Source organism: Castanea sativa, chromosome 2 (assembly GCF_040712315.1).
Source record: "Castanea sativa cultivar Marrone di Chiusa Pesio chromosome 2, ASM4071231v1".
Taxonomy (NCBI): Eukaryota; Viridiplantae; Streptophyta; class Magnoliopsida; order Fagales; family Fagaceae; genus Castanea; species Castanea sativa.
This window is the reverse complement of record NC_134014.1, coordinates 45,631,624-45,659,038: the sequence shown is the minus strand read 5'-3', so window position 1 is coordinate 45,659,038 and position 27,415 is coordinate 45,631,624. Positions and strand designations below refer to the sequence as shown.

The 27,415-nt window shown below is 33.2% G+C and overlaps 3 protein-coding genes across 4 annotated transcripts; 1 reads left to right on the top strand and 2 right to left on the bottom strand.

The window, feature by feature from the left end:
* The first annotated feature begins 1,003 nt into the window (after positions 1-1,003).
* Positions 1,004-2,531, top strand: LOC142623478 (uncharacterized). 2 transcript variants are annotated; one of them, XM_075796903.1, is made up of 2 exons: positions 1,004-1,145; positions 1,303-2,531. In XM_075796903.1, the coding sequence occupies exon 2, from the start codon at positions 1,320-1,322 to the stop codon at positions 2,310-2,312; it is 993 nt and encodes a 330-aa protein (XP_075653018.1). In that variant the 5' UTR covers positions 1,004-1,145; positions 1,303-1,319; the 3' UTR covers positions 2,313-2,531. The 2 variants fall into 2 exon arrangements, with proteins under 2 accessions (XP_075653018.1, XP_075653019.1); XM_075796904.1 differs by having other exon boundaries at positions 1,043-1,136.
* Positions 2,532-9,279: 6,748 nt separating this feature from the next.
* LOC142625996 (L-ascorbate oxidase homolog) lies at positions 9,280-13,297 on the bottom strand. Its single transcript, XM_075799753.1, has 9 exons — positions 13,251-13,297; positions 12,652-12,822; positions 12,447-12,556; positions 11,557-11,827; positions 11,103-11,202; positions 10,622-10,967; positions 10,152-10,517; positions 9,770-9,848; positions 9,280-9,626 (listed from the first exon to the last, which is right to left on the bottom strand). The coding sequence occupies exons 2-9, from the start codon at positions 12,793-12,795 to the stop codon at positions 9,426-9,428; spliced, it is 1,617 nt and encodes a 538-aa protein (XP_075655868.1). The 5' UTR covers positions 12,796-12,822; positions 13,251-13,297; the 3' UTR covers positions 9,280-9,425.
* Positions 13,298-21,152: 7,855 nt separating this feature from the next.
* Positions 21,153-26,166, bottom strand: LOC142625765 (L-ascorbate oxidase homolog). The gene is made up of 9 exons (XM_075799476.1): positions 25,927-26,166; positions 25,674-25,831; positions 25,476-25,585; positions 24,540-24,810; positions 23,688-23,784; positions 23,194-23,539; positions 22,727-23,092; positions 22,569-22,647; positions 21,153-21,631 (listed from the first exon to the last, which is right to left on the bottom strand). The coding sequence occupies exons 2-9, from the start codon at positions 25,824-25,826 to the stop codon at positions 21,428-21,430; spliced, it is 1,626 nt and encodes a 541-aa protein (XP_075655591.1). The 5' UTR covers positions 25,827-25,831; positions 25,927-26,166; the 3' UTR covers positions 21,153-21,427.
* Between the last annotated feature and the right edge of the window lie 1,249 nt (positions 26,167-27,415).

Below are 27,415 nucleotides of genomic sequence, written 5' to 3'. Positions count from 1 at the left end.
TATATTTTTTTTTGGGATGAAGAATTTGAACCATAGAGGTCTTAGCCAAAAAAAACCAATAAATGTGATTTGTTTTCCTCCTAAACACGTTTTTATTCAGGTGTTAATAAACTCAATAATGTTTAGCACACACGAAGGGTATCATTTATGTATCTTTGGTCCTTTGTTCTTTAGTAGTATGCGTGGGAAGGCAACATTCAAGGCATAAGTTTCGGGCAGTGGCTTTTTAGTTGGTGTAGGGACATAATCTTTACACGTATTTCGACGTGATTAGCCTCTCCTTAACTCGTAATGATGATTTCCCAGAACAGCATCTTCAGGAAGGAAACACAAACATCCCCCACAACAAAGATTATTCTTTTAGAAAACTTGATTACTATTATCATTACATATTCCCTGCTCTACTCCCCTGCTCTACTCCCCACTTGCACCTATATTAAAATATATGTATGTATAGTTATAGCTTTTATGTAAATGATCATCAAAATATTTGTACAAACGATGACACAAGACTTCTAATATAATATTAATTAATTTACATCATTAATTGTATTTGATTAATGGAGTACGTATATGGAAATATATATATAAACTCTAGAGGTTTTTTAGAAACCGAGTTTTAGCATTGTTTTGTGCAATAGAGGAACATCATAATTGTGGTTTTGGCATGGCATGAACCAGATGAAGAATTATGCAAGAAAAGGTGCTTGTAATTTACAAATCCGTTACTATTACTAGGCTTCTCAAGGCCAACATGAAGAATATGAAAGAAAAGTTGCACATATATAGGTCTTAGCTATAGCCACCAATTCGTTGATCTTTCTTCTGACTGTCATTGAATCATTAGGGTAATAATGGGGTCTTGTCAAATTAGATTTTCATAAGAGAAATACATGATTAAAAAGAGGAGACTGGGAAATGGACAAAAGAGACCACTTCCCCCCAAAAATCACCAACAACCAAATTCCAAAATCCAAAAAACCACTTGTGTATTAAAATAGTCTAAAGTAGTTGCTTTATTTCACATTGCATGTTTCTTCTATATATTAAAGCTTCCCCACCTCCAAGCCTCTATTCTTTTACACCCACCAAAAAACTGGCCAAACAACAAAGCCAATCACACTGAACTTGCAAAGGCAAGCCATGTAATTCAACCTCTCTCTTTCTTTCTCTCTCTCTCTCTCTTTCATACATAGATGACACATGCACACTAATACACAACAAAAACTACTTTCTTTAGCTTTTCCACTTCCTCAAAAAGACTAACCCTTGTTTGCTTTTCTTGTTTTTGGATTGTTGTAGATCTACAAGAAGAAAAGATGATCCAAGAACTGTTGGGAGGTGCAGGCCTTATAGCAGGAGAGAGGAAAATCTCTACTAATGGAGTAGTATTACAAACCAGTACTCCACCTTCTTCTCCATCTCCTGCACCATCTCCTTCTTCCTCAACTACAACAGCTACTACAGCTACAACAACATCAAATTCTGATAACCAAAACTTGAGGTGTCCAAGATGCGATTCTTCCAACACAAAGTTCTGTTACTACAACAACTACAACCTCACTCAGCCTCGCCACTTCTGCAAGACTTGTCGCCGTTATTGGACCAAAGGTGGTGCCCTCCGAAATGTTCCAATTGGAGGTGGTTGCAGAAAGAACAAGAATGGTACAATCTCAACCTCAGTTTCCAAGTCAAGCTGTAGCAAGATCAAGACCTTAACATCTGAGTTTGGAAGGTCAGGCCTCGGAACCGGCTTCGATCATGACCTTTCATCAAGCCCAATTCTGTGGGGTTCGCCACAGAATTCTCATCTCTTGGCTTTACTAAGAGCTACTCAAAACCCTAACCCTAACCATAGCCCTAGTCCCTTGTCTAATTCTGTTCATGTGAAGGAAGAAGGAAATATGGTTGGATCCCACTTGATGACTGAGCCAGTGGTTTCAACTGGTGCATTAAATGCTCGAACCCTGGGCTTGGACCCTCTTGGCCATGGCCAGGTCCCTTCTCTTGGTCTATGCAGCTCTTTCTGGAGAAACAATCAACATCAAGCTCAACAACAAAATGGTTTTGTAAGTAATGGTGAAGTTCAAAACAGTAGTTCTGGGATTCAGGAACTATATCAGAGGCTCAGATCATCAAGTAATTACTATGGTCATGATCACTCACCAGTGGTTCTAAGCAACTTGGCTTCTTCATCTTCAACTTCCTCATCTATTTTGGAGTCAGCTTCTGTTGCTGGAGGTGAATTGGGATACTGGAATCCAGCATTTTCTTGGTCTGATCTTCCAACAACTAATGGTGCATATCCTTAGAAATCTTTTCTTTCCTTTTCGTTCCCTTTTTTTTCCCTTCTTTATTAGGATTGTCGGCACCTTGTGGTGTCTGTTTGGGTTGTGGTATATGAAAGTGGCTGTAGCATCAGTACTTTTTTTTTTAATCTATCTGTATGTGTGTTTTTAGGTGTGTTTACTTATGAGGGTGTACCAAGGACCAAGAAGTGATAAAAATGGAAAATATTAGGTTTTTTGAAATGTGTCTTGATGTTGCAAATTCATGTCAAAGGGTTTTTCTAGCACTTCAATTTTTGATGATTTCAACAAAGATACTTAAATTCGGTGTTCAAATCTTCTTCCACTTACAATGTATTAAAAAAAAGTATAAGGTATTAGTATCTCTTATTTCTTATGAGACCCAAGAAAAAATATAATGGAAAGAATAAGCAAGAATTGGAGGAACGAATATCGTGTTGATAGGCTCAAAAACTTTAGGGTTTGGTTTTTGATTAATTAAGATGTGGTGGTGGTGTTATGGCTGGCATATGAAGATTCGTTCAGTATTTTGTTACGAGAAAGTGATGAATGAAGTGCTAAAGCAGCCTTTGGAAAGAGTTTCCTTAAACAGCAATTTGATTCCCAGTGTTGGTAATAAGGATTCCTTGTGCAGCCTTATGGTAAAGATCTGTCCTTGCCCTTCCCTTGCTTCTTTAATATTGGCTTCCATTTTATTCCCTTCCAGTACTCAAACCTCTATCTCTCTCTTATTTTGGCAGCCTATTCAATTTACTAGGTTGAGCATGGATAGTACTAGGCCTGATTAAAAAAAAAAAAAAACTTTAATAGTAGCTTGAGTTTCATTTAAATCTTTTATTTTTTCTAGCAGAAAATTAGTTAAGACATCTCTATCTTGACTAGGGTTCTAGGAAGATGTGGATTAAAATGGGTGAACAGAAATTTAATTTATGATTTTAGGGGACTGATCACTGATATTATAGGCTCCGGACCTCATCGCTATCACTTAGAGATGTTTGGAATCTCCTTTCCCATCTCCCCAATCCAAATATATGATAAGTTTTGGTTCTTTTCTGTTGCATAACCATGAAGACTGGGACTTGGTGGTCAACAATAATTGAAAGGCTGAAGAACGTACAGTTTTAGAAGTAAATTAAAAAAAAAATTTATAGTAACGCATGAAGGTTCTCCAAAAGTCTTGTGGAATTTGATGGAGAGAAAAGCTTTTTTGTGTTATATAAAACATGGTGGTGGGGTTTGGGATACAAAAGTCTTTTTAATTCTATTCCTTTAAATATGTTACATATCAAACTCGAGTAAATTGTAGGAAGTTCATCTCAAATTTCAATCTCATCTCATTTATTGAAAAGTTCAAACTTACTTCAAACACTCCCATTTATTTATTTTTCAGAAACAAGCACGCACAGAAGGGAAAGAAAATAGGATTTCCCATATATCTTACTTTTGAGTTTAATCAAACATGCCAAATTGAGGTAATTAACCTAAGATTGAACATATAAAATAATATTTAACTATATTTTAAGAATTATTTTTATTTTACTATAAACAATATTATAGTATAATCTAAACATAATCAAGCACTATGATGACTACATAATTTTCTTCATAATTCATGATTATTAAACTACTAAAATATTCTGGAAATCCAATATAACTTTATAAATCATTTTATATCACATAGCTTTAATTAAGTTCTAACCATCCAAAAAAATTATTTAGAAACCAAAACACCACCTAAATTATTATAGAAGCCCTAGTTTTTGTTTAAATATGATTATGACATGGGTATTCTAGAAATTTAAACACATAGACAAGATACTTAAGGTGTAACATATCATCCAAAATGAAAGTTCCCAAATTAACAACCTAAAAAAATTGAATAATATGTTTAAACTGGTAAAGTCTATTGTTATCGAATAAGAGATATGAGATTTGATCTTCATTTACACCAAAAATTAATTGATGTCTTGATTTGATAATAAAAAACAATCAAAAGTGGAAACACCATAAGTTGAAATTATCTTTAAAAAAAAAATCCTCCTCCTCACCACCCTCCTTTGAAAAAAAAAAAAAAAAACCTCTTGATTAGCATAGTTCTATTGGTATTATCTTGATTAGTAATTTTTTTAATCCAACTGTTTCCTCTTGGTATTTTCAATTGAAATATCTAAAGCTCAAATTACTGTAATGATGCCGTAATTAATTTAATAAATACTAGTTAAATTATTATTCAAATATATATATTTATAAAAAATAGAGAAATTGTTAAAAAATGATCAGAAAAATTAATAACTTTTGAATAGTGATAACAGAGCATAGTAATATTAGAATACCTAATATTATTAAGAAAAAATATATAGGGATAATTATAAATAAAATCAATGATAGGGATATCCTATTCTAAAATTAGTCTTATGATTTCCTGTAATCAAATAAACTTATCCATGTAACCAAACAACATTCCACTGTCATCATACACCTCATTTAGCAGCGATAGGCAACTTTGGAGATGATGCTCATGTATGGCAACATACTAGATAACATGAGAGAGAGAGAGAGTTGAGATCATGGTATGAATGGTAATGAAAATTATTTTGATTTTTTCGGGTTAAAGAATTGGATTGGTTGTTAGTTCTCAATTAACCTAGTCAATCTAACGAGCCAAGTCTAATTTTCAAAAATATAACTATAAAGGAGATAATTCTAGTGTTCAAAGGGGTAAATAGAGATGAGAAAGAGAATGGGTGTTGGATAATAAGAGAATTATGAGATTCGAATAGGTCAAATAAATTAAGATGGTGTTCCTCTTTTTTATCAAAATAGATTAGAATTTAAACTCTATATACTGTTAGAGCATAATGGTACAATGTAATAGGTTCTGTAATATTACTTATACTTTAGGAATAACAATTTATTTATTTGATTCCTTAGGCATATAGCTATTCCTTAATCTATGTAATAGTTATAAAATTAAAGATTCCTAAAAAATCCAAGTAAATTATTATAAATTAAAAATCCCTTAAAAACCCAATCAAATTATTATAAAATTAAAAATCCCTAAAAAACCCAAGCAAATTAAAACAGCTCTCTCTCTCTCTCTCTCTCTCTCTCTCTCTCTCTCTCTCTCTCTCTCTCTCTCTCTCTCTCTCTCTCTCTCTCTCTCTCTGTGTGTGGTAAACAACGGAACTCACTTCAGTAACTTAAATTTGAAGAGTTGAGGCAAGCCTCTCATAACATACCCCAACTGAATCATACAACATTAATAAAATAATGCTCATTGGGGGACTAGATAATAACAAAAAGTCTTGCTGCTGAGTTGTACCCACTTTCGCTAGTCTGTCTGCGCACTGATTTGCCTCCCTGTAGCAGTGCTTGACCTTCAGATTAGGAATTTGCCCCATTAGTTGCCTGCAGTCCGATATAAGAGCAGAGTGAGAAATATTTTTAGTGATATTTCCCAACACCTAGTCCATCACAACTTTGACATCAAGTTCTATCTCAACTGCTAGTAAGTTTGAAGAGCTGCAAATTTTTAGACCATCCCTTAAGGCCTATAGCTCTGCCTCTACACTTGTTGCTATTCCAATGGCTCTTCTAAATCCAGAAATCCACACACCATTATGATCCCGGATAATACCTCCACCACCTGCCTTACCTAGATTTCCCATGGCGAACCCATTTGGGTTCAGCTTATACCAGTTCATCTCTGGCTTGTTCCATCTGACATTGATTGGGCTCTTGGTTCGCATAGGCTTAGCATGACCAGTACAATAATGGTAACTCAAAACCATGTTATACACTTCTTTGCACAATCTGCTATTCAGTGTGGCTTGCATAAGCACTCTCTTGTTTCGCTGCATCCACAATCCCCATATACCAAATGCAAATAAAACCCCCCACGGCACATTGGCCTCCACCAGCTCTGTGGAGGATCTTAGATTATCTTTCAACCAACTGCACAGATCCAATGTGAAGAATTTGTTATCACATCTCCCATTTCCTATGTCCAGCCAAAACTTTGTTGCTATATCACAATCCCTAAGCACATGTATAATAGTCCCAACTTCTCTCCCACACCCTACGCCTTCATCACTCATCACAACAAGTTTAGTTGTATTGACTTCTGTTTTTTCTCTGGCTTTATTCTTGTTGGCATTTTCTTTTAAAATGAGGTAATATTTTGTTTTATGCAATTTGGTTTTGTTTTTAATGACAAATTGTATCTAAGGATACTAATGCTCTATTTGTTTTGCTGGAAAACTTTCTGTAACGATAGTTTTCCATATTTTTCAGTATTTGGTAGCACGAAAAAAACTGGTCAACGGAAAACTATCTTTAATTAATGAAAAATCCTAATAAAAATAAGGCTTGTTTTTTATAGGTTGTTTTCCAAAAATTTTTTTGGAAAACAATCTCTCTCTCACGATATGCTCTCTCACTCTTTCTCTCTTCCCTTTTCTTTTTTGTTGCTCACACCCTCACTGTTACTAACTCTGGTCTCTCCTCTTCCATAGATCTCTCTCTCTCTCTCTCTCTCCATATTTCTCTTCTCCTTTATAACGCAGTTCTCTGATTAGATTTTTTTCTCTCATTGCTCAGTAATTATTTCATTCCTCTCTACCAACTTGCAAAAGAGAACATATTTGCAATGGTAATTATTTCATTCTTCTCTACCAAAATCCCAATTCTTTACTTTGAATTTCAAACTTAATTTTATTTTTTCTCTAAGAAATTTTTGGTTTGATGGATTTCAGGTAGAAGTTTTTTTTGCACATAAAAGTACTAAAAAAAAAAATGAATGAATGAATGAAGTAAGTAAAAGATGAAAGTTTTAAACATAGTGCCTATATAGCTCTAAATTGATTTTACATAAGATAATCTTTTTTGTTGACAAATACATTATGCAGATACTATGTAGTGATGATATATTATGTAGATATATTAAATAAATACATAATTTTGAGCAATATAAAAGGCTTGTGGTTGACCATAGTAGACAATTAGTGTACCAACAAAAATAGTAGACAATTAAAAGTTATTGTTATTTGTACTTATTAAAGATGTATTCTCCTGTCAATTTTATGTATATAGACAAATAGTTGATATATATATATATATATATATATATATATATATATATATATTATATGTGTGTGTGTGTGTGGACGTTCCTGTCCATATATATGAGCAAGATGAGTGGTAGAGATCATGAAAATTATATATATATATATATTATATGTGTGTGTGTGTGTGGACGTTCCTGTCCATATATATGAGCAAGATGAGTGGTAGAGATCATGAAAATTTGACAACTAATTTTAATTGTATCTATTGTCAAAATTTTAGTATGAAAATCAAATTCATTCTTGGTTTTTTTTTATTTTTTATTTTATATATATATATATATATTGATTACATTAGTTGGTTTATATAATATACACGTTTTAAATTACACCAGAAATATAAAAAATAAAAATAAAAATTTGCATACTAAACACCAGAAAACATTTTCAAGCTCATTACCAAACACTGGAAAATGATATAATTTTCTAGAAAATGCTATTTGGAAAATGAACTATTTTCCAGAAAATGTTGATCCTGAAACAAACATAGCGTAAGGTTCTTTTTATATATCGTTAATTTATACTTATATTCTTGTGAATTGAAACCGGTGTCTATATTGTTGTGACTGTATATAAACATTGTTGTAGTGATATTGTCATTTTTTTATGAAGATATTAGTTTTGAAAAAATAATTAGTATAATTTTTTTTTAAATGGCATTTTAGGAAACTTGATACATAGGACAACTGAATACTCCATGGATGTATGCGTTATTGATTGTCATACCTAAATACTCCTCCATTGCACTTTAATTACAATTCCTGCCACTCTTCTTTTTGCTTTTGTAGTATTTGCACAAATTAAAGTGCTTCTGGATACTCCACGTCTCCACCCCAAACTACTCAAGCATTTTTTCCTTCTGCTCATGACTAAACATGGCCTTCATGCAACCTAGCTGTCGATGGGATCGGCCGAAATGATAGAGCTATTGGAGGAGGAGGTGATCTTAGAGAGAAGGCGAGGACTTTCAGGATAAGAGAGAGGTGTGGAATTTTAAAAAATAAAGAATTACTTATCTCATGTATATGTGAAAAACTTATTTCATGCCACACTATGTACTTGGTTAGTAAAATTAAATGTATAAAAAGCAAAAAACTTGGTTTAATTCAAAGAAATGAGTCATTAAGATTAATTGTGACACCACAGTTGGCTGTGATAGATCGTATATTGCTATTGTTGCTAGAGATTGGAGAAGGACATTGATTTTTTGTTCTCTCAAAACGAGTAGAAACCAATATCCCTGTCCAAGCTGAAGCTGAAACAATCAATTGGGCAACTCAGAAATTGGTTTCACACAATATTGGTCAAGATATTGTTAAAAGTGATGCAAAGATTTGTATAGATACTATTAATGGACCATCCATTGCATCTCCATGAAGGATCTAGGTTCTATGTTCAGATACTATCAAGTTGGCAACTCTTTGTCAGTCTATTTAGGTCAAATGGGTTCCTAGAGAGGCAAATCAAGCTACCCATTTTTGGCTTTTTGGTCTTTTAAAAATAAGTATTTAGGTTGTTTTGTTTTTGGCTCTACCCCTTTGGTTTTTTGTGATATATTAACTTTTGAGCAAGTTAAGATTTTGGTTTCTTATCTATAGTTTCTGGTTCATTTGTTAATAAAATTTGTTGATTATAAAAAAAGAAAAAAAAAGAAAAAGAAAAATTGAATGTATAGGATGGCTGATCCAAAATCTCTTTTTCATCAAAGACATAGAACTTGTGAGATCCAAGAGAGAGAAATCATTGAAACTTCAGAAAAAAATAAAAACAAGGTGGGGAAACGTTTATTAATAATCATGATTAGGAAGAATCTAATACAATATTTCCTTACCCTCATTCTAAGCCTATTTCCCTTCTAGCTGCTTCTTTATCTTCTTCTTTTTTTTTTTTTTTTTTCAAATAACTTGACAGTCACACCCTCGTAACTGAAATTTAAAACTAAAAAAAAAAAAAATAGAAAAAAAAAAGTTACAACAATCAATGAAAAATCTTTCTACGATGAGGGCTTGGCCAGGCCACAAAATAATGCATTGGGAGGGATGTCAGTCTCAGTAAAGAGGCTTTTTTCATTGTTCCATACTCTGACATACAATTGCTGTCCTAAATAATTCCTTGACCAGATTGCGGACCTCAAGTTCCACATGCCCTTGTTGTCCAAAGACACCATTACTGCACTCCAGCCCGAGGGATACACCTGTCATTTGGATATGAGTGTCCACGAGTCAATACACATAGCAATGCAAGCACACAATTGACAATGAAATGAAATTAATTAAAGTAAAATCATGATGTTCAACGAGAGCCTGAATTGTAAACAGTAACAAAATCTTCATTTACCTGAACAGTGTGTCTGGGGATACCGTCGTTCAAATTGTAGCGTTTTCTAAATTCAGGTGTCCACAGACCAGAACCATATCTGAATTTTTTGAGACCAATAGAGGGTAAATAATTTTGTTGTTAAGCAAATCATACTCTATAAATTTAACAATATAAATTTATAAAGTAAAAAAAATCACCTTATATCAAGGTGCATGGAACTTACTATAAAGTATTACATAATTTTAAATTTTAAATTATGGGATTTTTTCTATTTAAAATAGATATATATATATATATATATATATATATATATATATCTAATATCATGTCATTTAAAATTTAAAATTATATGATACTTTGTATACTATCGGATAATCTTAATCATAAAATCAAGGCCTACCCAACAACGTAGAAACTGTATCCATCCAAATGCCAAGATTGAATAGCGGTTTCATTGTTTTGGAAGATGATTTCAACAAAGTCATGAAGGGTGGTTCCAATGACAGAAGTGCCAAGGATTGCAGGGCCAAAAGTTGGCTTGTCCTTGATTGTGTTTAAGTCAAAGACACCAGGGATATTAAACCAGTCAGCGAGCTTCAATGGGGTAGCTGGATCTTCGTAGGAGATGCTATTGACAGCATAACGTAGCTTTCCATTTATCTTAGCTTGTGTATTTTCTAAAATAATTGTCCTCGCCACCGGTATGGTCCCATAGTGGAATGACCCTTGAGGGTTTGGCCTGGCTGCATTGGCTGTCAAATTCAACCTTCCAACACAAAAATTGAAAAGCATTGAGACGATTAATTACCACCAAGTCATATATGTGGCTCACAAATAGGTAAAAAAAAAAAATCTTAAGAAGACATATACCTGATGGTCCTGGCTTGCTTCATAGACCAGTGAATTTGATAAGTTGGACCAATAGGCAATGGTTGAGAGGCAGCAACGTTGGAACCAGCATAGCGAAGAATTGCGGTGGTAGTGAGAATAGGCTTTGTGAAACGGGTAGAAGCAACAATGAAGTAATCCTTGGGCGACGCATGTAAGGTAACCAAAACAGCTACAGATTGACCCACATGAATGTCAAGAGACTCGTAAGTCTCCTGGAGAGTATGAGCTCCTTCTACTTCAATAAGCTTAAGTAAGTGGCCCTGAATTCTAAAGTTCATTGAATTTGCCATGCCCACATTTGACACTCTGAACTTGTAGGTTTTCCCTGAAATAACCCAACAAAGCCAAAGCCTCAATACTAATTAGTTGAACACTTTCCTTGAATAGATAAATGCACTTCACTAATTAAGATACAATAATGAGAGAATCAAAAGCTAATAGAATTGATGATGATTATAACCTGGTTCACCCGCGAAGATAGCTGCCTCATGAAGCCCATTTATGAGAAGACCATCAGGCAGAGGAAGAGGATTGCCCGAATCCAACTTTTGCTGCAATACCTGCAAATATGACTTGTATTAGAGCATTGAGCAATCTTGGCCATGAATTACAAGTATAATAATGTGATAGTGATACTAATTTATTAGGAAATGGAAGTTAAAAAAAAAAAAAAAAACTACAAGGATTATTGATCTTTGGAATTTCAATAATGAATCCAAATGTTAAATGTCAATTGTCTTTGTGGCTAGTCACTACAAATTTATGTTCCTGACTTCCTTTCCTAAGCAAGACAGTTATAACCATTTTGAATGAAATAGTACAAAGTTTTAACCATGATTTTAAAGAAGATACAAATAGAAGGTTTTATGTAACAAAATATTGAAGAAACGGAGGCATATTTATCACATACAAACCTTGAAATTAGTCTTGTACCAATCAGCAACAAGCAGTGTAAATTCTCCATCAGGTTGAGGATATGGGATTGATATGACGGACCTTTGTGCAATATTGAAACCCCCAAAACCACCAGCAGCTCTATGCAGTTTAGTGGAAGGGAAGTAGTTGTAGGTTCCAATCTGATCCTTGGCTTGAAACTTGTATGTCCAGTTTGAGTTTGGTGGGATTGGGCAATTGGTCCCAAGTACTCCATCTTGCCATGATGTCTTTCTCTGTTTGACACCATTCCTGATGTCCCACCAAAAAACTAATGCTCATGAGCCCCCATCATAGTCTCTTATTAACATATTACATATTTGACAACAAATTAAATAGGAAATAACAAACAAACAATCGCCAACAGTCGAAAATTTTAGTTAAAGAAGAAAGAAGAAAGAAGAAAGAATATTGGAGTTATTAACAACCAGCCATGACGATGAAAAAAAAAAAAAACTCTGCACATACTATACATCACATAACATACTTAGTTTTAAAAATGTACTCTTCCTTCCCCCTTTTTACACTTTTTTTAATAGCACTTTTGATCTCGGCATTTGGATCAAAAAATAATAATTTAACCTCTTAAATTCTACTTTTATTTTTTGGTTAGAATAGATTCTACTTTTTTATCTCTTTACTTTTTTAGCCTTCTTCTCTCACATTAAAGTTGGTATTGTATGGTGTAATAATCTTAGCTATTACACTGGACTTAAATCCAATAACACATAAATTTGTAAGAATTATATAATAAAATTTGTAATATTCTTAATATCGTTTTTGTCACACTAAATTTCATGACACGTTTTCCATGTAAGGAATTGTATTTTCTTTAACCTCTATTACATTGCTTTGCAAGAAAATTACTAACCATGTAATGAGGAAAGGTTCGTCCAGCTTGTTGATGACATTTACAATTATGTTCTCATTAGTCACGCATTCAACATTTGGCCCAGGAAATAGTCCATTGATGAGAATGCCCTACAAAATTATGCAAACAGATTAAGATATGCATTCAAAGCAAACGTGTGTGTGTGTGTATATATATATGTGTAACAATGACAACATTCACCAACCTGTTGGGGTACACCAAGAGGAGAAATTGTCCCGTATGTAACTTCCCATGTAAAATATCTATATGCGTCTTCTGCATTCACCCAGAAGCCACTCAAACAAGCCAATATTCCAAGAAAAAAATGGAGGAAAATGGCCTGCTTCATGGCATCAGATAGATATATTCCTTCAAGCTTATGTGCAAAAGAGAACAAGCAATCAAAATCACTCAACTATAATTCTGTGAAACAAATCCTATGTAATTGGACTAGAAACACACTTTTTCGTCCAAAGTATCCTATATGGATCGATGTTACATTGACTATAATTTAAATGTGAACGGTTGTAACTTGTAACCATAAAATATATACAACATGATCAATCTCTAACTTTGTGATTGATATCTAAAAATTCTACAGGGAAGAAACGAATTTTTCTAGGAGTTAGTTAAAAGAGTTAAAAAAATACAATTCTTTAACCATACAAATTAACATGAATTTACGTGAATGAAATTATAAAACCAACCAACTTCCAAAAACGAAGACTACCAAATAGAGCAGCACGATTATACTATCCACTAATTGCCTAACTTGGGAATAGCAATAAACTAGTAGAAGCTTACCACAAGTCGAGAGAATATGAATTTCCTCAACGAAGGAGCTAGCAGGTAGAGTTGTTGTACATGTACTACAACTACGTATCATAAAGACCTTATATAAAAGGAAATGCACATGATGAAGAATTGAAAGATCTTGGCGGTGCCAGCGTGGACACGGGAACCAAGGAACCTAGTGTGTCATTTGCGCCGCACTTTATGCTCAAATATACTTCTCATTACAACCGGTACAAAAAATACATACTACTCTTTGTGTGATCAAAAGAATACTCTTTCACAACTCATTCAAGCTGAAAAATATTAGTATAATATATGAGTTGCCAATATGATTAGAATTTGTAGGTACTATTTAAAGTCATAACTGTCGAAAAATTTGTTGTTTAATTTTGCGTCAATTGTCTTTTATTTATTTATTTATAATTTTAGGTGAGTTAATGTTATGCAAAAGATAAAAGATTTAATTAATATAAGGACAAGATTTAGATATAATACTTAGGTGTTGTTTTTTAGTTTTCTCTTTTAAGATTCTGTCATGTAGATTTTTTCTCATGAGATGGAAGTATATTTTTAATTAAGTAACCATATAGCTGAATCTTAAAAAGGAAACCTAATAAATAACACCAAAGGTACTGTACTTAAATTTTGTCCTTAATATAAATAAATCATTAAAAACTCAATAAAATTGTAACTCATATATATATATCTATGACTTAAAAAATGTGTAACTCACTAACTCTTACACTAAATATAATTTGAACTCATATATTTATATAATTGTGATTGTTTTTCATTATATCGTACATATGCACCGGTTATACACATATATAATTTCTTATTATATGATTTGATTTGGTGTGTTTAATAAAAATGTGAATAATTTTGCTTATTATATGATTTGATTTGGTGTGTTTAGTGAAAATGTGAAGGAAGTATATATGTGGAGCTGGTACTTGGACGTAGATTTGTCGGTGATGGATTAGAGAGAAAGAAAGATGTAAAGAAAGCGGGAGCGGCGGAGACGAGAGCGGATCGTCATTAATTGCAATGCTAGTTATTTAGTTCTATTAATTCAAGTAAACGAGGTGAGAGAAATTGAGATTTCCCAAAATATTCTTTTTCTTTGTGTTTTTTTTTTCTTGGTTGACCAATTGATTACAGGGTAATTTTTTTAAATTTTTTTTATTGAAGTGTCACATGAGGGAAGCAGAAACCGAAGACAAAGGAAGAGTAGCGTGGATTGGATCTGCCTTCAATTTTCATTGCTTTCTCTCCTTTTGCAGGTACTTTAAATGTTTTTTTTTTCTTACTCCTTTCCCGCCCCCTGGCTTTTTACAAGATCAAATTGATTTAAGTAGGTTTTTTTTATTTTTTATTTTTTTTATTATCTCTTTCTTTTGGGTCAAATTAGAGATGAATATATATATATATATATATATATATATATATATATATATATATATATATATATATATTGTGGTGATTGGAAGCATAAAAAAGAAAGAACACAAATAATTACATGGTTTAATATGACGGCTATCATGTTACTTTGTGCTCAAGTTGATTGGATCCACCTTATCTTAGTAAGCATTGATATCCATTCCGTCTCGCCACACTTAATTTTTTTTATATATAATTTGCTAAAATTTTATTTAAAATATACCATACATTAAATTTAAACTCATAAAACGTTAAAAAAAAAAAAAAAGTTCTAACATTACAAAACATTCTCAAAGTACAACAATACAACAATTGAGTATTAAAAAACACAAAAACATTTCAATCCAATAATACAAAAATTAAATCTTAAAAAATAAAAATAAAAATTTCAAAAATACAATACCGAAAAGACATCATAAATTTAAATTTGAAGGCTGTACACACACACATGCGCGTGCGCACATACACACATGCGTGCGCCTCATATTTCCTATTTCATTAGGGGCACGTGAGACGATTATTGCCACCCCTAGTCAATCGGTCTAGAGGATCTAGTTAAGAGGTCCGATTCGCAGTTTGGATCTATCTGAGAGAGAAGAGTTGCTAGCTTGGCATGTGGCATGTCATTGATCACATCAGGGATTTGGAGTGGCGTATGACCAGTGAACCTTGTGAGGTGCATGGGGACTTTTCAAGAGTGTGCAACAATGCGTGGAGTAGTTTCCGACAACTGGTGAGACTAGGTTTGCTTGATTGAGGCCGAGGAAGTTTTTGGTGTAGTTCATTTTGCGTGAAAGTCAATTAAATTGCATTGATTTGAGAGAGAGGTGGTGCAACTTTGTGGGTTTTCAATCTATGATAGTGACGGCATTTGAGGTTGGTTTGGTGACTTGAGAGTGGCTATAATGGGGAATTTGAGATGCTAGTGGGAGGAGGAACCGAGATAACGACTTGCTTGGTGAAGACGGTGGCGCAATTGTGGGAGTTTGATTGGATATGCAATTTCTTATTACCGAATTTGGCTGATTTTCGAATTTGAAAACTAGCGTGAGTTTAGTGGATTAGAAGGACAAGCTAAGATTGTTGGCTTTGATACCATGTTGAAATTAAAGATGAAAAACAAAGTATTGTGGTGAGCTAAAGCATAAAACAAAAAATTATGAAAAATTAAATGATTTGGCTTGACTACCAACATTAATGAAGAAAGCTCTTGATGGCTACATTGTTACTATATACTCAAGTGACCATACAATGAACCCTAGAGGGTATATATTGGAAAATAAGAATTGGGGTTATGTGTACATGGATTGGGTATATAATTGGGCCTCTTGCATCAGATGCATAATAAATTAACATAAATAATATTATCTTTAACACTTTTCAAAGTAAATTTTAGAGTAAACTACGTATTTGATCCCTAACTTTTATGTCATTTGTCAATTTAGTCACTGACCTTTTAAACGTATCAATTTGGTCCCTAACCTTTCGTTATTGAGTAAAAAAGGTCCCTACTATTAAATAATGGATGAAAAATGATGACATAGCTAACGGTCAAAATAAAATAATATTTTTATGCCACATGTATTTCCATGTCAACATACACTTTATTTTTTAAAAAGCTTAGGGTTCGTTTGGATAGAGCTTATTACTGAAAACTGAAAACTGAAAACACTGTAGCAAAATAATTTTTAAATGTGTGAATAGTATTGTGGGACCCATTTTTAATATTTTTTTTTCTGAATAAAGTGCTTGTGGGTCCCATGAACAGTGCATAAACAGTGTAGCTACAGTGCGTGAACAGTGAAATTGGTCACCCGCACAGTAAAAATAACGTGCATGAACAGTACGGGTTACTGTTCATGCACGTTGAAAAGAAAAAAAAAAAAAAAAACGCAGAATCTCAAGACGTGGCCACAAAACGCACTATCCAAACTAAGCTTTAATGTTAATTTTTTCTGAATTGAAATTATCTTTTTCATCTATTTCATTTTTCTTTGTTTTCTTGGGAACCAAATAGGGGTTAAAAACCCAGAATTGAAAGCTCAACCTCATTTTCTTCCCTTATTTTCCTTGCAACCAAACAAGAAAAAGCCAACTTAGAAGCTTAGGAAGCCTCTCTTTACATCCCACTCCAGTGATAACTAAACCCTTAAAAAAAATATTACTATTAAAACTAATTAAGGTGACCTTTTGGAAGAAGTGAAACCTAGAAAATCTAACAAAGCAAATCCAGATCTTCACAAAGAAGCTAATCTAGCTTCACTAAAACTACGACTAATAATATCACAAAGAATCAATCCGAACTAAAGCATATTTACAATATTACTCCAAATCATTCTCTCTCTATATTTTTCTTTACCATTACCAAATGTTGTTATTGATGAAATAACCAATGCTATCATCCCAATCCAAATCCTTTATCTTCTTTGTCGGTGATGGCAAGGCACATGTCACGGCAAACCCACGATTGGAACCTAAAACCTCTTTTTGGATATTCCTACTCTCCTCCTTCACCACAATTTCCAATGCATTCAGCGACTCTTCATTTTAATCTTTCATCTTTTTGCTCCCGTAGCTCCCTTTCTCAGCCCCAAATCACTCTCATTCCACTTCCCTTCCTCCTTCCTATTCAAATATAAACAAGGTGGGTTGTGTTAGAGCCTTCTTGAACTTCAAAGTTGTTTTTTAGTTTTGGTTGCTAGGAAAATAATGGCAAAAGAAGAAGGAAGTTGAGCTTTCAATTCTAGGTTTTTAACCCCTGTATGGTTCCCAAGAAAGCAATGTAAAATTAAATGAATGAAAAAGATAATTTCAATCCTGAAAATTAACCTAACTTTTTTTTGAGTAAGTTTATGCTGACATGACAATACATGTGGCATAAAAATATTATTTTATTTTAATTGTTAGCCAAATCATTGTTTTTCATCTATTACTTAACGGTAATGACCTTTTTTACACAATACTAAAAGGTTAGAGACCAAATTGATACATTTAAAAGGTCAGGAACCAAATTGATAAATGACGTAAAGGTTAAGAACCAAATACGTAGTTTATCCTAAATTTTATGAAATCCCTTATTATTTGGTGAAATGTCAAAAGCCCCCTTCTATTTTTAGAAATGACATTTACTCCCTTGCTTATAATTTTTGTTTTGTTAAAAAAATTATCATCATCTAACCAAGACAATCTAGTTAAAACTAAAAGGGTGTTTTAATTATTTTATGTGATTTAATTATTCACATTCTTTTGTTTATTTGTTTCCTTTTTTTTTCGGTTGTTTATTTGTTCTTTAATTTATTTATTATTTTTTTAGGAATGAAAATATAATCAAAGTAAAAAAAAATTTCGTTCAAGGGTCAAGCATAATATAAAAACATTAAATATTACACACACACATATATACATATAACTTATTGACCCAATTTTTTACCTATATAACTTTTGATTAGATTTTTTTTAGGTAAGATTATATAAAATTAATTAATAAGAAAATTTATTTTCCAATTTTGAATACTTTTTTTTATGTGACCAGTATTTTTTTTTTGTTTGATTCATATTATGTGACCAGTATTGAATACTTTAAAAGTCTAAATTGGATGTAAATTCAATATTTGTTTGAGATAGTTTGAATTAAACAGTAGATTTTCATTTAATGGTGAAAAAGGCTCTACTTTTTTTTTTTGATATCCAAGAAGGCTCTACTTAATGTCAAGTCATTGATATTTTAAAAATAGATCGATTACCCATCTCCATGTCACATTATATTCTATTTTTTAAAATTTTCACACCTTTCCCCCTAATCCAGAAAGTTCTCACTTGACTTTCTCTCTCTAATTAGCTCACCTCCTCCTCCACCAAGGTTCCACCCTCTCTACCACCATTGCCAACAGCTAGCGTAGGGTGTGTGTATATATATAGATAGATACATAGATTATTGACCTAAATTTCATTAATTTAAACAAAGAGTGTGACTCTCTCTTAGAAAATAGTTTTAAATTAACGTATTATTAGAAAGATACCATATATATGAATCAATAAAAAAAATAAAATGAAAGTTGATAGACACAATTCATGTGTCAAATTTCATGTGAAAGTTAATAGTTCAACGATTGCAATTGTTATCAAATTGAGACAAAGTGTGTAATCGTAGAAGAACTAATAAAAAATAGCTGACTTTATAGGCTTTAAGCAAATTGAATGAAGATTAGTACTATCTTGATCATATTGGCCAATGTTGTGTCTTCCACTTCCACATTGAACTCACGTTATGACATAAAGCTAAGTCATGTCGTTCCGAAAATTGGAATGTTGCATATGTCAAGTTGTTTTTACGTATTGTACGGATTGGTGGAAGAAATATGATAAGAGGAACCCTCTGTTTAACTCAATCTTCAACTATATATTAGAAGCTTTATTCATGGGCAAGTCAACTAGATATTTCATTAATGCATCCCAAGAACAGATCTCATGGGGAACACAAGATAAAATTACAAATCATGTATCCTAAACACCAGTAGACCAATTTAATTCCCAACATGTGATCTTAAATTCTCATCACGTGCCTATGGTGGATTTTATTAAAACCAAATACAATCATGTTGTTTTGTAATCTTCCCTATGGTATTCTCACTTTCTGGCGTTTACATGGGCGCTTTTGAAGTTGCATTTAGAAATAACTCCTGCTAATGTGCCAACCTGTAGAAAACAAGAAATAACTATTAAGTATTAACTAAAGGTAGCAACAATTCAAGACCGGTAGAATAAAGAAAAATAGTTAAAGATGATGATGCATATGCGTTGGAAGACTTGTTGTTACGTGAATTTCATTTAACTTAATTGATAAAATCTCTTATCGTTGGATATAGCAGGAATTGAATCTTGCCTACGGTAAAAAAGAACTTATTGGTATCTCATTGTGATAGTAAAAAACAATCATCATGAAGTGGATACCATTAATCCAAATCATATCATATTTGTTCCAAAAAATATGGAATATTTAAATCACTTATTTACAATAAATATTTTATACCTTGTTTGGTTGTAGCTAGGGAGGGAAGAGAAACGAAAAAAGGAAGAGAAAGGGAATACGAAAAGCAAATTATTTTCCATACATGTATTTAATTATAAGAAGAAAAGGAAATAAGGATAAAATCTAATCCATCTTTTCTTAGTTAGGTTTGTAAAGTGAAAGGGAAGGAAATATGTATATTTTTACCTTTATGCCCCTTATGTATATCTGACATTTTTTTAATCTTTTGGTTTAGCAAAACTAAGGATATATTTGTAAATTTATCCCCCAAAACATTTTCAAATTAGTTATCCAATATTTTTGTTATTTTGGTTTCCCTTCCCCTTCTGTCCAATTTAGGCTACTAAGGAATGTGGGCTTAACCATTAAGTTATTCTCTCCAATTCTTCTACATTTCTTTTCCATCGATGGAACTAAACAATGGAAATTAGTCTTCCACCCCCAACGTTTTCTTTTCTCCCATTATTATGGATTGTGTTCCATTCCAACAAAATATACCGTACCAGTAAGAAAATTGAAACAAGAAACCCACTCAAGATAAATTTCAGTCCATTCTAGGTCATTTCTTCCAATTCTAGTTAATCATTTCGGTCAAATTTCGGTTTGCTCATTTAAAAAATGCCTAAGGCAGCTGTTTTGATTTGATTCATATTATTTCATTGATGATGAGTAAATATGAGGGTTATATACATACATACATACACACACACACACACACACATATATATATATATATATATATATATATATATATATATATATATATAGTAATCTTAAAATGGTATGTTCAAATTAACTAATATTGAAATTTTGGGGATTAATAACACTTTTTTTTTAATTTCAAGAATCAACAACACTCACTTGAAATTTTAGGAACTAAAACTGCTTATTTTTTAAACTTTAGAGACTAATAGCACTCTCAAGGATCAAACCACTTAATAGGTAAATTTTATAGATCAACAATGTATTTTGGATTTTTTTTTTTTCTTCTATATTTTGGTTACATTATGGGGAAAAAAAAAAACCGTGTCAACCTATGATTGTTAAAGCATAGGGTGAAGTGGAGTATCCACGTTAGATGCACGGAATAGTTTCACATCTTTAATACGAAACCAAACGAAACGATTGGATCACAAGGGATTGGGAGTACCCAAAAAAAAGAGAAAGGGAAAATCAATCTGTCATAGTTGAGCAAGGAAACCCAAGAACAATAAATGAGTGGTGTATATATATATATATATACATATATATATATATATATATATCCAACTCTAATGCCAATTTTCCAAACGGCATTAAAGAAAGATCGGATTTTTAGGCTTTGTTTCATTATGATCTGACTTAACTATTTAAAATATGTGGCATTTATTTATTAAGTTGGTGGATCATGGTCCACTCAGTGCACCCAATAATTTCTTGGATCAATGGAATTGCATAGGTAGTTGACATTGTAATTTCAAAGTTATAAATTTATAGAACTACAAACTTCCAGAATAAAATGGATCCAATCATCCAAACATTTACAAATGACACAATCATACAAGCAAAAGTAAATTCATCTAAAAAATTTATGAGACATACAAATAGAGCCCCGTACAACTAAATAACCCTATTTTTTTCTCCCTTTCTTTGTGTGTTGTCTTGTAGTCAAACCCTCATGACTGGAAAAGAAAAATATATTGAAAGGAAAAATACTTCAAATAAATAGTGGGTCGTACTAAGGCTTCATTCCCACGGCTTTGCCACAAAGTAAAGCATTAGATGGAATGTCATATTCATTGGCAAGGTTGTGGGCTGCATTCCAGACTCTGAGATAGAATTGTTGCCCAAGGTACTGCCTATCCCATATTGCAGACCTGCAGTTCCACATACCTTGATTGTCCAAGGAGATCAATATTGAGGTCCAAGAGTTTGGATACACCTGCAGGAATATGCAAAGCATATTAGGAAAAGAATATAAAAGAATCATATAAAAATAGCCATACAGTCATTGAATTACTTCTTGTGACCTTTATAGCTAATATCTAAGTTGAACAGTCAATGGATAACATAAGGATGATACTGGATCTGCCAAGCTATATTGTGCACCGTCTTATCCTCATGGTGACTTATATTGATGGAAACCATCTAATGTGCTATTCTTAACAAGAATCCAAAGGACATTTTTATAAAATGACTAGATAGAGGTGCCGTCCGTAGATGTTTGCTCAAGCAAGCATTTCATTTTTTTTTATTTATTTAAGTTTTGTCATGAACAACTTGTGCTCTTAGCAAAATATGTTGACTGATATATATGTCTTGTCCAATGCAGTATAAGAAGCAACCAACAATTCCAAGTAAATATATATATATATATATATATATATATATATATATTTATATATTTGTTTACATAAAAATGTTTGTTGAGTCAATTCAACACAATATGAATTATCTATTATATTCTGTATTGGTCGACTTTGACTAGTAAGTTGAGGTTCCATAGTTGATCCCAATAATTTTGGGAATCAGACTTGGTTGTTGTTATGTGTGTATGAGTGTGTGTTTTCTATGGTTTAATTTCTCTGTTTCTGAATTGAGGATGATTAGATCCCTCCTCAAAGTGCAGAGAGTATCTAGTGCAACCATTGTATACAACAAGTGGGATTCACACAGCCATTTACATCCCCTGTTGTGAGGAACCCTTTGCGTGCAATGTGTGTACTAGATACTGCCTCCCCAAAGTGATTATGTGTTGAATTTTCACTTTCAGTCAATAAAAAAAAGACCCTTTTCAGCAGCGAATAATAGACAAGGCATTTCCCACTACGATATGGACAAATAACAAGGGAACAGTACATCAAGATTGGTTAATTTACCTGAGCAGTATGTCGAGTTAGAGCATCAACCAGATTATAAGTGCTTCTCTTGGCTTGTGTCCACTGTCCGGAACCATAACTGCATTTGTTGAAATGATAATTAGTACAACCTACCTAAACTCACTAGAATTAAAAGACCAATGAAGAAACTAACTTACCCAACAACCCAAAAATCATAGCCATCAAGATGCCAAGACTGAATGGTTTTTTCATTGTTCTGGAAAACAACTTCAATAAAATCATGAAGGGAGGCTGGAATAACAGAGGTAGCTAAATATGCTGGACCATCAGAGGGAAGACTTTGGATGGAATCCAAGCTGAAGATGCCAGGGATGTTGAAATAATCAGCAAGTTTCAGAGGGGTGTCAGCATTAATGTAGGAGACCCTGTTAACAGCATATCGCTGTTTTCCATTAATTAAAGGGGCTGAGTTGGCCAACACAATCGTCTTTACAGGTTTTATTGTCCCATAATGGTATGAGCCCTGAGGGTTAGGCCTAGCTGCACTTGCTGTCAAATTCCACCTATAAGGAGAACAAAGTTTAGAACAACAAAACCAAAGCATTACACTATAAAATCATTATACTCTTAGGCTTATTTTGCAAAGGTCTTTCTTATTGCATACCTGAAGGTTCTGGCTTGCTTCATAGACCAGTGTACTTGGTAAGTAGGACCAGCCGGCAAGGGTCCAGAGACGGGGGTCTGAGAGTTCGCGTAGTGTAAAACTGCACTTGCTGAAAGAACTGGCTTAGTGAATCGTGTGGATGCAACAATGTAGTAGTCCTTTGGAGTCTGATTTAAGGTTACTAAGACAGCCACGGATTGGCCAACATGTACATCAAGAGAGTCATATGTGTCTTGAACGGTATGAGAGCCTTCGACCTCAACTAACTTCAGTGAATGGCCCTGAATTCTAAAGTTCAACGAGGTTGATAAGCCCACGTTTGAGATCCTGAACATGTAGGTTTTACCTGAAAACATAAGAAGCATATAGATGTTAGAAAAGTATTTTTTATAAGAGTGAATGTGAGAGTTACTTAAGAAGTCGAAATAGGCCAAGCAGTGCTAAATTGTTCTTCAATGAATCAAGAATATAGCAAATCAATTATTGAGGATGACCTTGATCACCGTTGAAGGTATTTTGAGCCTGGCCATTTATAAGGATACCATCAGGGAAGGGAAGAGATTTCCCTGAGTCCAAAGATTGCTGCAATGTCTGCAAACATCATGAGAAATTATTATGAGAGGTCTAAACAAGCCATTAGGAGTATTACACAATAGGTAAAAGTTGTCACATTCTACTTTTTCCAAGTAGCACGTAGCACTAAAGCAATGTTTTCCTTCAGAATTAAATGATGGCTGGCTATATGATCTAAAGACCCAAGTAGGCTCACAATATTAACCTATACTGTATTGTATTGAATGCTGAGATGTCAAAGGAAAAGAAAAGAGAAACTTGGAAGATTAAAAACACGTTTCAAACCTACATTATGTCTAGCAGTTTCTGAACTACCACACAGGGCTCAAGTCCCAAAAAAATGAGAGAAATACAACGGAAGAATGGTCTCTTCGATAGAAATTTTGCAAGAAAAGTGGGATGACCTACAACCAATAAGCTTAACTAGCTAGTAGCTGTTTGATGTGCAATGCTTCTGTCACAGATGAAGAGTAAGAAAGAGCTTTACACAGCTTTTATTGGCTCAAATGACAGAAACCCGTGGCCCTGGATAGATTCACAATTCCTATTGAAATGTTGACATCCTAGAGCATTGTTTTGGCATTTTCTGGACTGATTATAGAAAATTCTCGGGCAAAATGGCTAGGAGAAGTGGATTTTTGGTAGTAAACATAGAGCCTAATGTAATCATCCATCAAACAAATGCACATAAAGAGTGCCATTTCTATAAGGATAGCAGTGTCAATGAAATATGAGTGCATTCAAACAAAGAAAAAACATTGTATCTTACTGACCTTACGGTTGGTTTTGAACCAATCACCGGCAAGTAAAGTGAAATCTCCATCAGGAGTTGGAAACGGGATTGGTATCAGAGGTCTCTCATAGACATTGAGTCCTCCAAACCCTCCAGAAGCTTTGTGCAGTAGAATAGACGGGAAATAGGTGAACGTTCCAATCTGATCCTTGGGTTGAAACTTGTAAGTGAAGTTCGAATTTGGAGGGATAGGGCAATTGGTACCTAACACTCCATCTTGCCATGAGTTCTTCCTTTGTTTAATACCATTCCTATTTGTCATAAAACAAGTTATCAGTACTATGCCGCAACGACATTATCTGGTATGAAGGTAAAGAAACTGCAAATGCAAATTTCATATCATACTAGTACTACTCCATTTTACAAAACTACAGCATTTTAACATTTGCTGTTAGTGAATTTCTCAGTTCAATTTGACAAAGCTAAGCACCAAATTAGAAAATAGAAGAAATTGGGATTTTGAAACAATCAGATTTTTAATCAAGTTAAATCCAAGAAAACAAAAATCTCTTGATATTCTTGGGTGGGGTAAATTATCAAAGGTCGCTGGATTATTAAAACTAGCACACAGAACCGTCATTGTCAATTTTAAAGGTAGACTAGTATTTTAAGTTACTGAAAGTCTGAAACTTTCCAAATTTGAAACTTATAATACCAAAGAAACTATCAAAACTCGAAAGGCAAAGCTACTCAAAGAAGGTACATTGTTGCCTTTCCCCAAACTTCATAAAACAAAAACCAAAGCCTTAGTTCCAAAAATTTTGGGGTCGATCCTTAACAAACTAATTAGGAATTTATAAAACAAAAAACAAAACACTGGCATGTGAGCAGCATAGAAAAAAATGAGAACCTTGAGCCCAGATCTGCGTAACATAAAAGGGGCAAGTCATAGACACAGCAATACTCAGTTACTCACCATGTCAATAGGAAAGGCTCATCCAGTTTGTTAATGAGGTTGAGGATGATGTTGTCATTAGTTACCACATCAAGTCTAGGACCAGGAAACTGACCATTGATAAGGATTACCTACAAAAATCAAACACCATATAACATTAGAAAACCAAAAACCCCCCAACTCTTAGTCAACAATCCAAGACTAAGATTCAACGCCAACCTGTTGGGGTACACCCAGAGGAGAATGAGTCCCATATGTCACAGTCCATGTAAAATACTTATATGGGTCATCTGCTGTCACCAGAGAAACACTGAAAAGTGCCAAAACTCCACAAAACACATGGAGCATTAGCAGCAAAGCTGATTTTTCCATTGGATCTGCCAAACAAAGCAACCCCATTAGTCATAGTACAAAACAATACCAAAATTAGATAGAACGTTAGAACAGGGAAATGTAACATCAACAGCATTACCAAATTTTGGGGCGGAAAAGAGTCAGTTGTTTTGGGTCACAGTGGGAAGTGTGGCTACCAGTGGACAAGACAGGGCGGCCTTAAATAAGAACAACGCGGGAAAAAAAGCTTCACCGGGTATGTGTGAAATTTTTTAGTACTGTTTGCAACTTGGGTAGTAGAAAATTTCTTTTTCGACTAGTTAAGTTGTGCTTTTTTTTTTATTTTTTTATTTTATTTTGCAATGTTCCCGTGTTGGGGGCGCATTTGACGCGTTTTCATGTGTGATGATTATACATGATAATAATTTGGGGTTTGCTTCAAACAAAAGCTTAATTCTCATCTTTAAACTCTTAACTCTATCTCATTCATGCGTAGTGTGAATGCGAAATAGACTAATTTAGTTGGACCGAAAAAGTGAAAACTCCTCTAATTTCGGCCTTGATTAGTCATAAGTCATAACTAGTACTATTAGTTAACCTATCTTTTTTTTTTTTTTTGGGTGGGGGAGGGGAGAGTCTTAACCTATCTTTTCAAGCTTTCTTTAATCTTTTCCTTTTTCTTTTTCTTCCATACCTTTTTATTGATAAGTTGGGACTTTTTTTTTTTGGGGGGGGGGGGGGGGGGATGGGGCCCATAATTCTGAAAATAATAATTTTGGGAAGATTTTAATAGGTGTCATATTTATGACCGTAGAGAGTATAGTTGTTGGTTATGGGGGCACGCATAAACAGTGAGATTGGATGAGCCAATTGAATGTGACACCCATTTTATGTTTTGCGTAAGAAAACCAAGCAAATGTCATCCTCACATGCAGCTGCGGATCCGTGACACAGTCATGGTCTAATTAATTTTTGTGTTGTTTTCCCAAATTTCAATTGGCTTTGGAAATTACAGAATTGGCACTTAGCAGCCTGTAAATGCTTTATACATTATACTATTATTATCCTTTCTGTGGAATTATTTTGGTTTTGTTATAATTATAATAATTATTTTTTATCATCAGTCATATCATTAATTAGTTTTTGTTATAAACAAGTTTGAACTCCAAATTTTTCATGTGTTTTCTGAAGAGGGGCGTATAAAGGTATTATACATTATTATAATGTGGTGTTTAGTACGTGGGAATCTACATTACTCTTGGCATCTAAATTCCTAGGAATGTGATTCCTAGGAATCACATTCTTAAGAATATAGTTATTCCTATGTTTGGTTTCATTGGGAATATCTTAAGATTTCTAAGAATGTGAGATGATAATGTTTGGTTTATTCTCATGAATCTTAAATGAATTATTTATTTTTCCTATTCTATCCTTAGATTTGAATGTGAACTACCAAGTCCTTAAAAAAAAAAATCTTCCTCTAAATAAATAATGAAAAACCAAATATAAACAATTAATTATGAAAAATTCATTAAAATTATAGTCTAACATTTCAAAATGACAGGTATAATACAAAAATAACTATTTAAATTCTCAAATGCTTTTATTCTTAATAATAATTTTAAAAG

Coding starts and splice junctions, on each gene's coding strand:
- LOC142623478 (XM_075796903.1), top strand. CDS start 1,320: ATGATCCAAGAACTGTTGGGAGGTGCAGGCCTTATAGCAGGAGAGAGG.
- LOC142625996 (XM_075799753.1), bottom strand. CDS start 12,795: ATGAAGCAGGCCATTTTCCTCCATTTTTTTCTTGGAATATTGGCTTGT. Junction 11,203..11,556: donor GGTACAAGACTAATTTCAAG/GTTTGTATGTGA, acceptor TCATATTTGCAG/GTATTGCAGCAAAAGTTGGA. Junction 10,518..10,621: donor AAGCAAGCCAGGACCATCAG/GTATATGTCTTC, acceptor TTGTGTTGGAAG/GTTGAATTTGACAGCCAATG.
- LOC142625765 (XM_075799476.1), bottom strand. CDS start 25,826: ATGGAAAAATCAGCTTTGCTGCTAATGCTCCATGTGTTTTGTGGAGTT. Junction 25,586..25,673: donor CTCTGGGTGTACCCCAACAG/GTTGGCGTTGAA, acceptor TGATTTTTGTAG/GTAATCCTTATCAATGGTCA. Junction 23,093..23,193: donor AAGCAAGCCAGAACCTTCAG/GTATGCAATAAG, acceptor TTCTCCTTATAG/GTGGAATTTGACAGCAAGTG.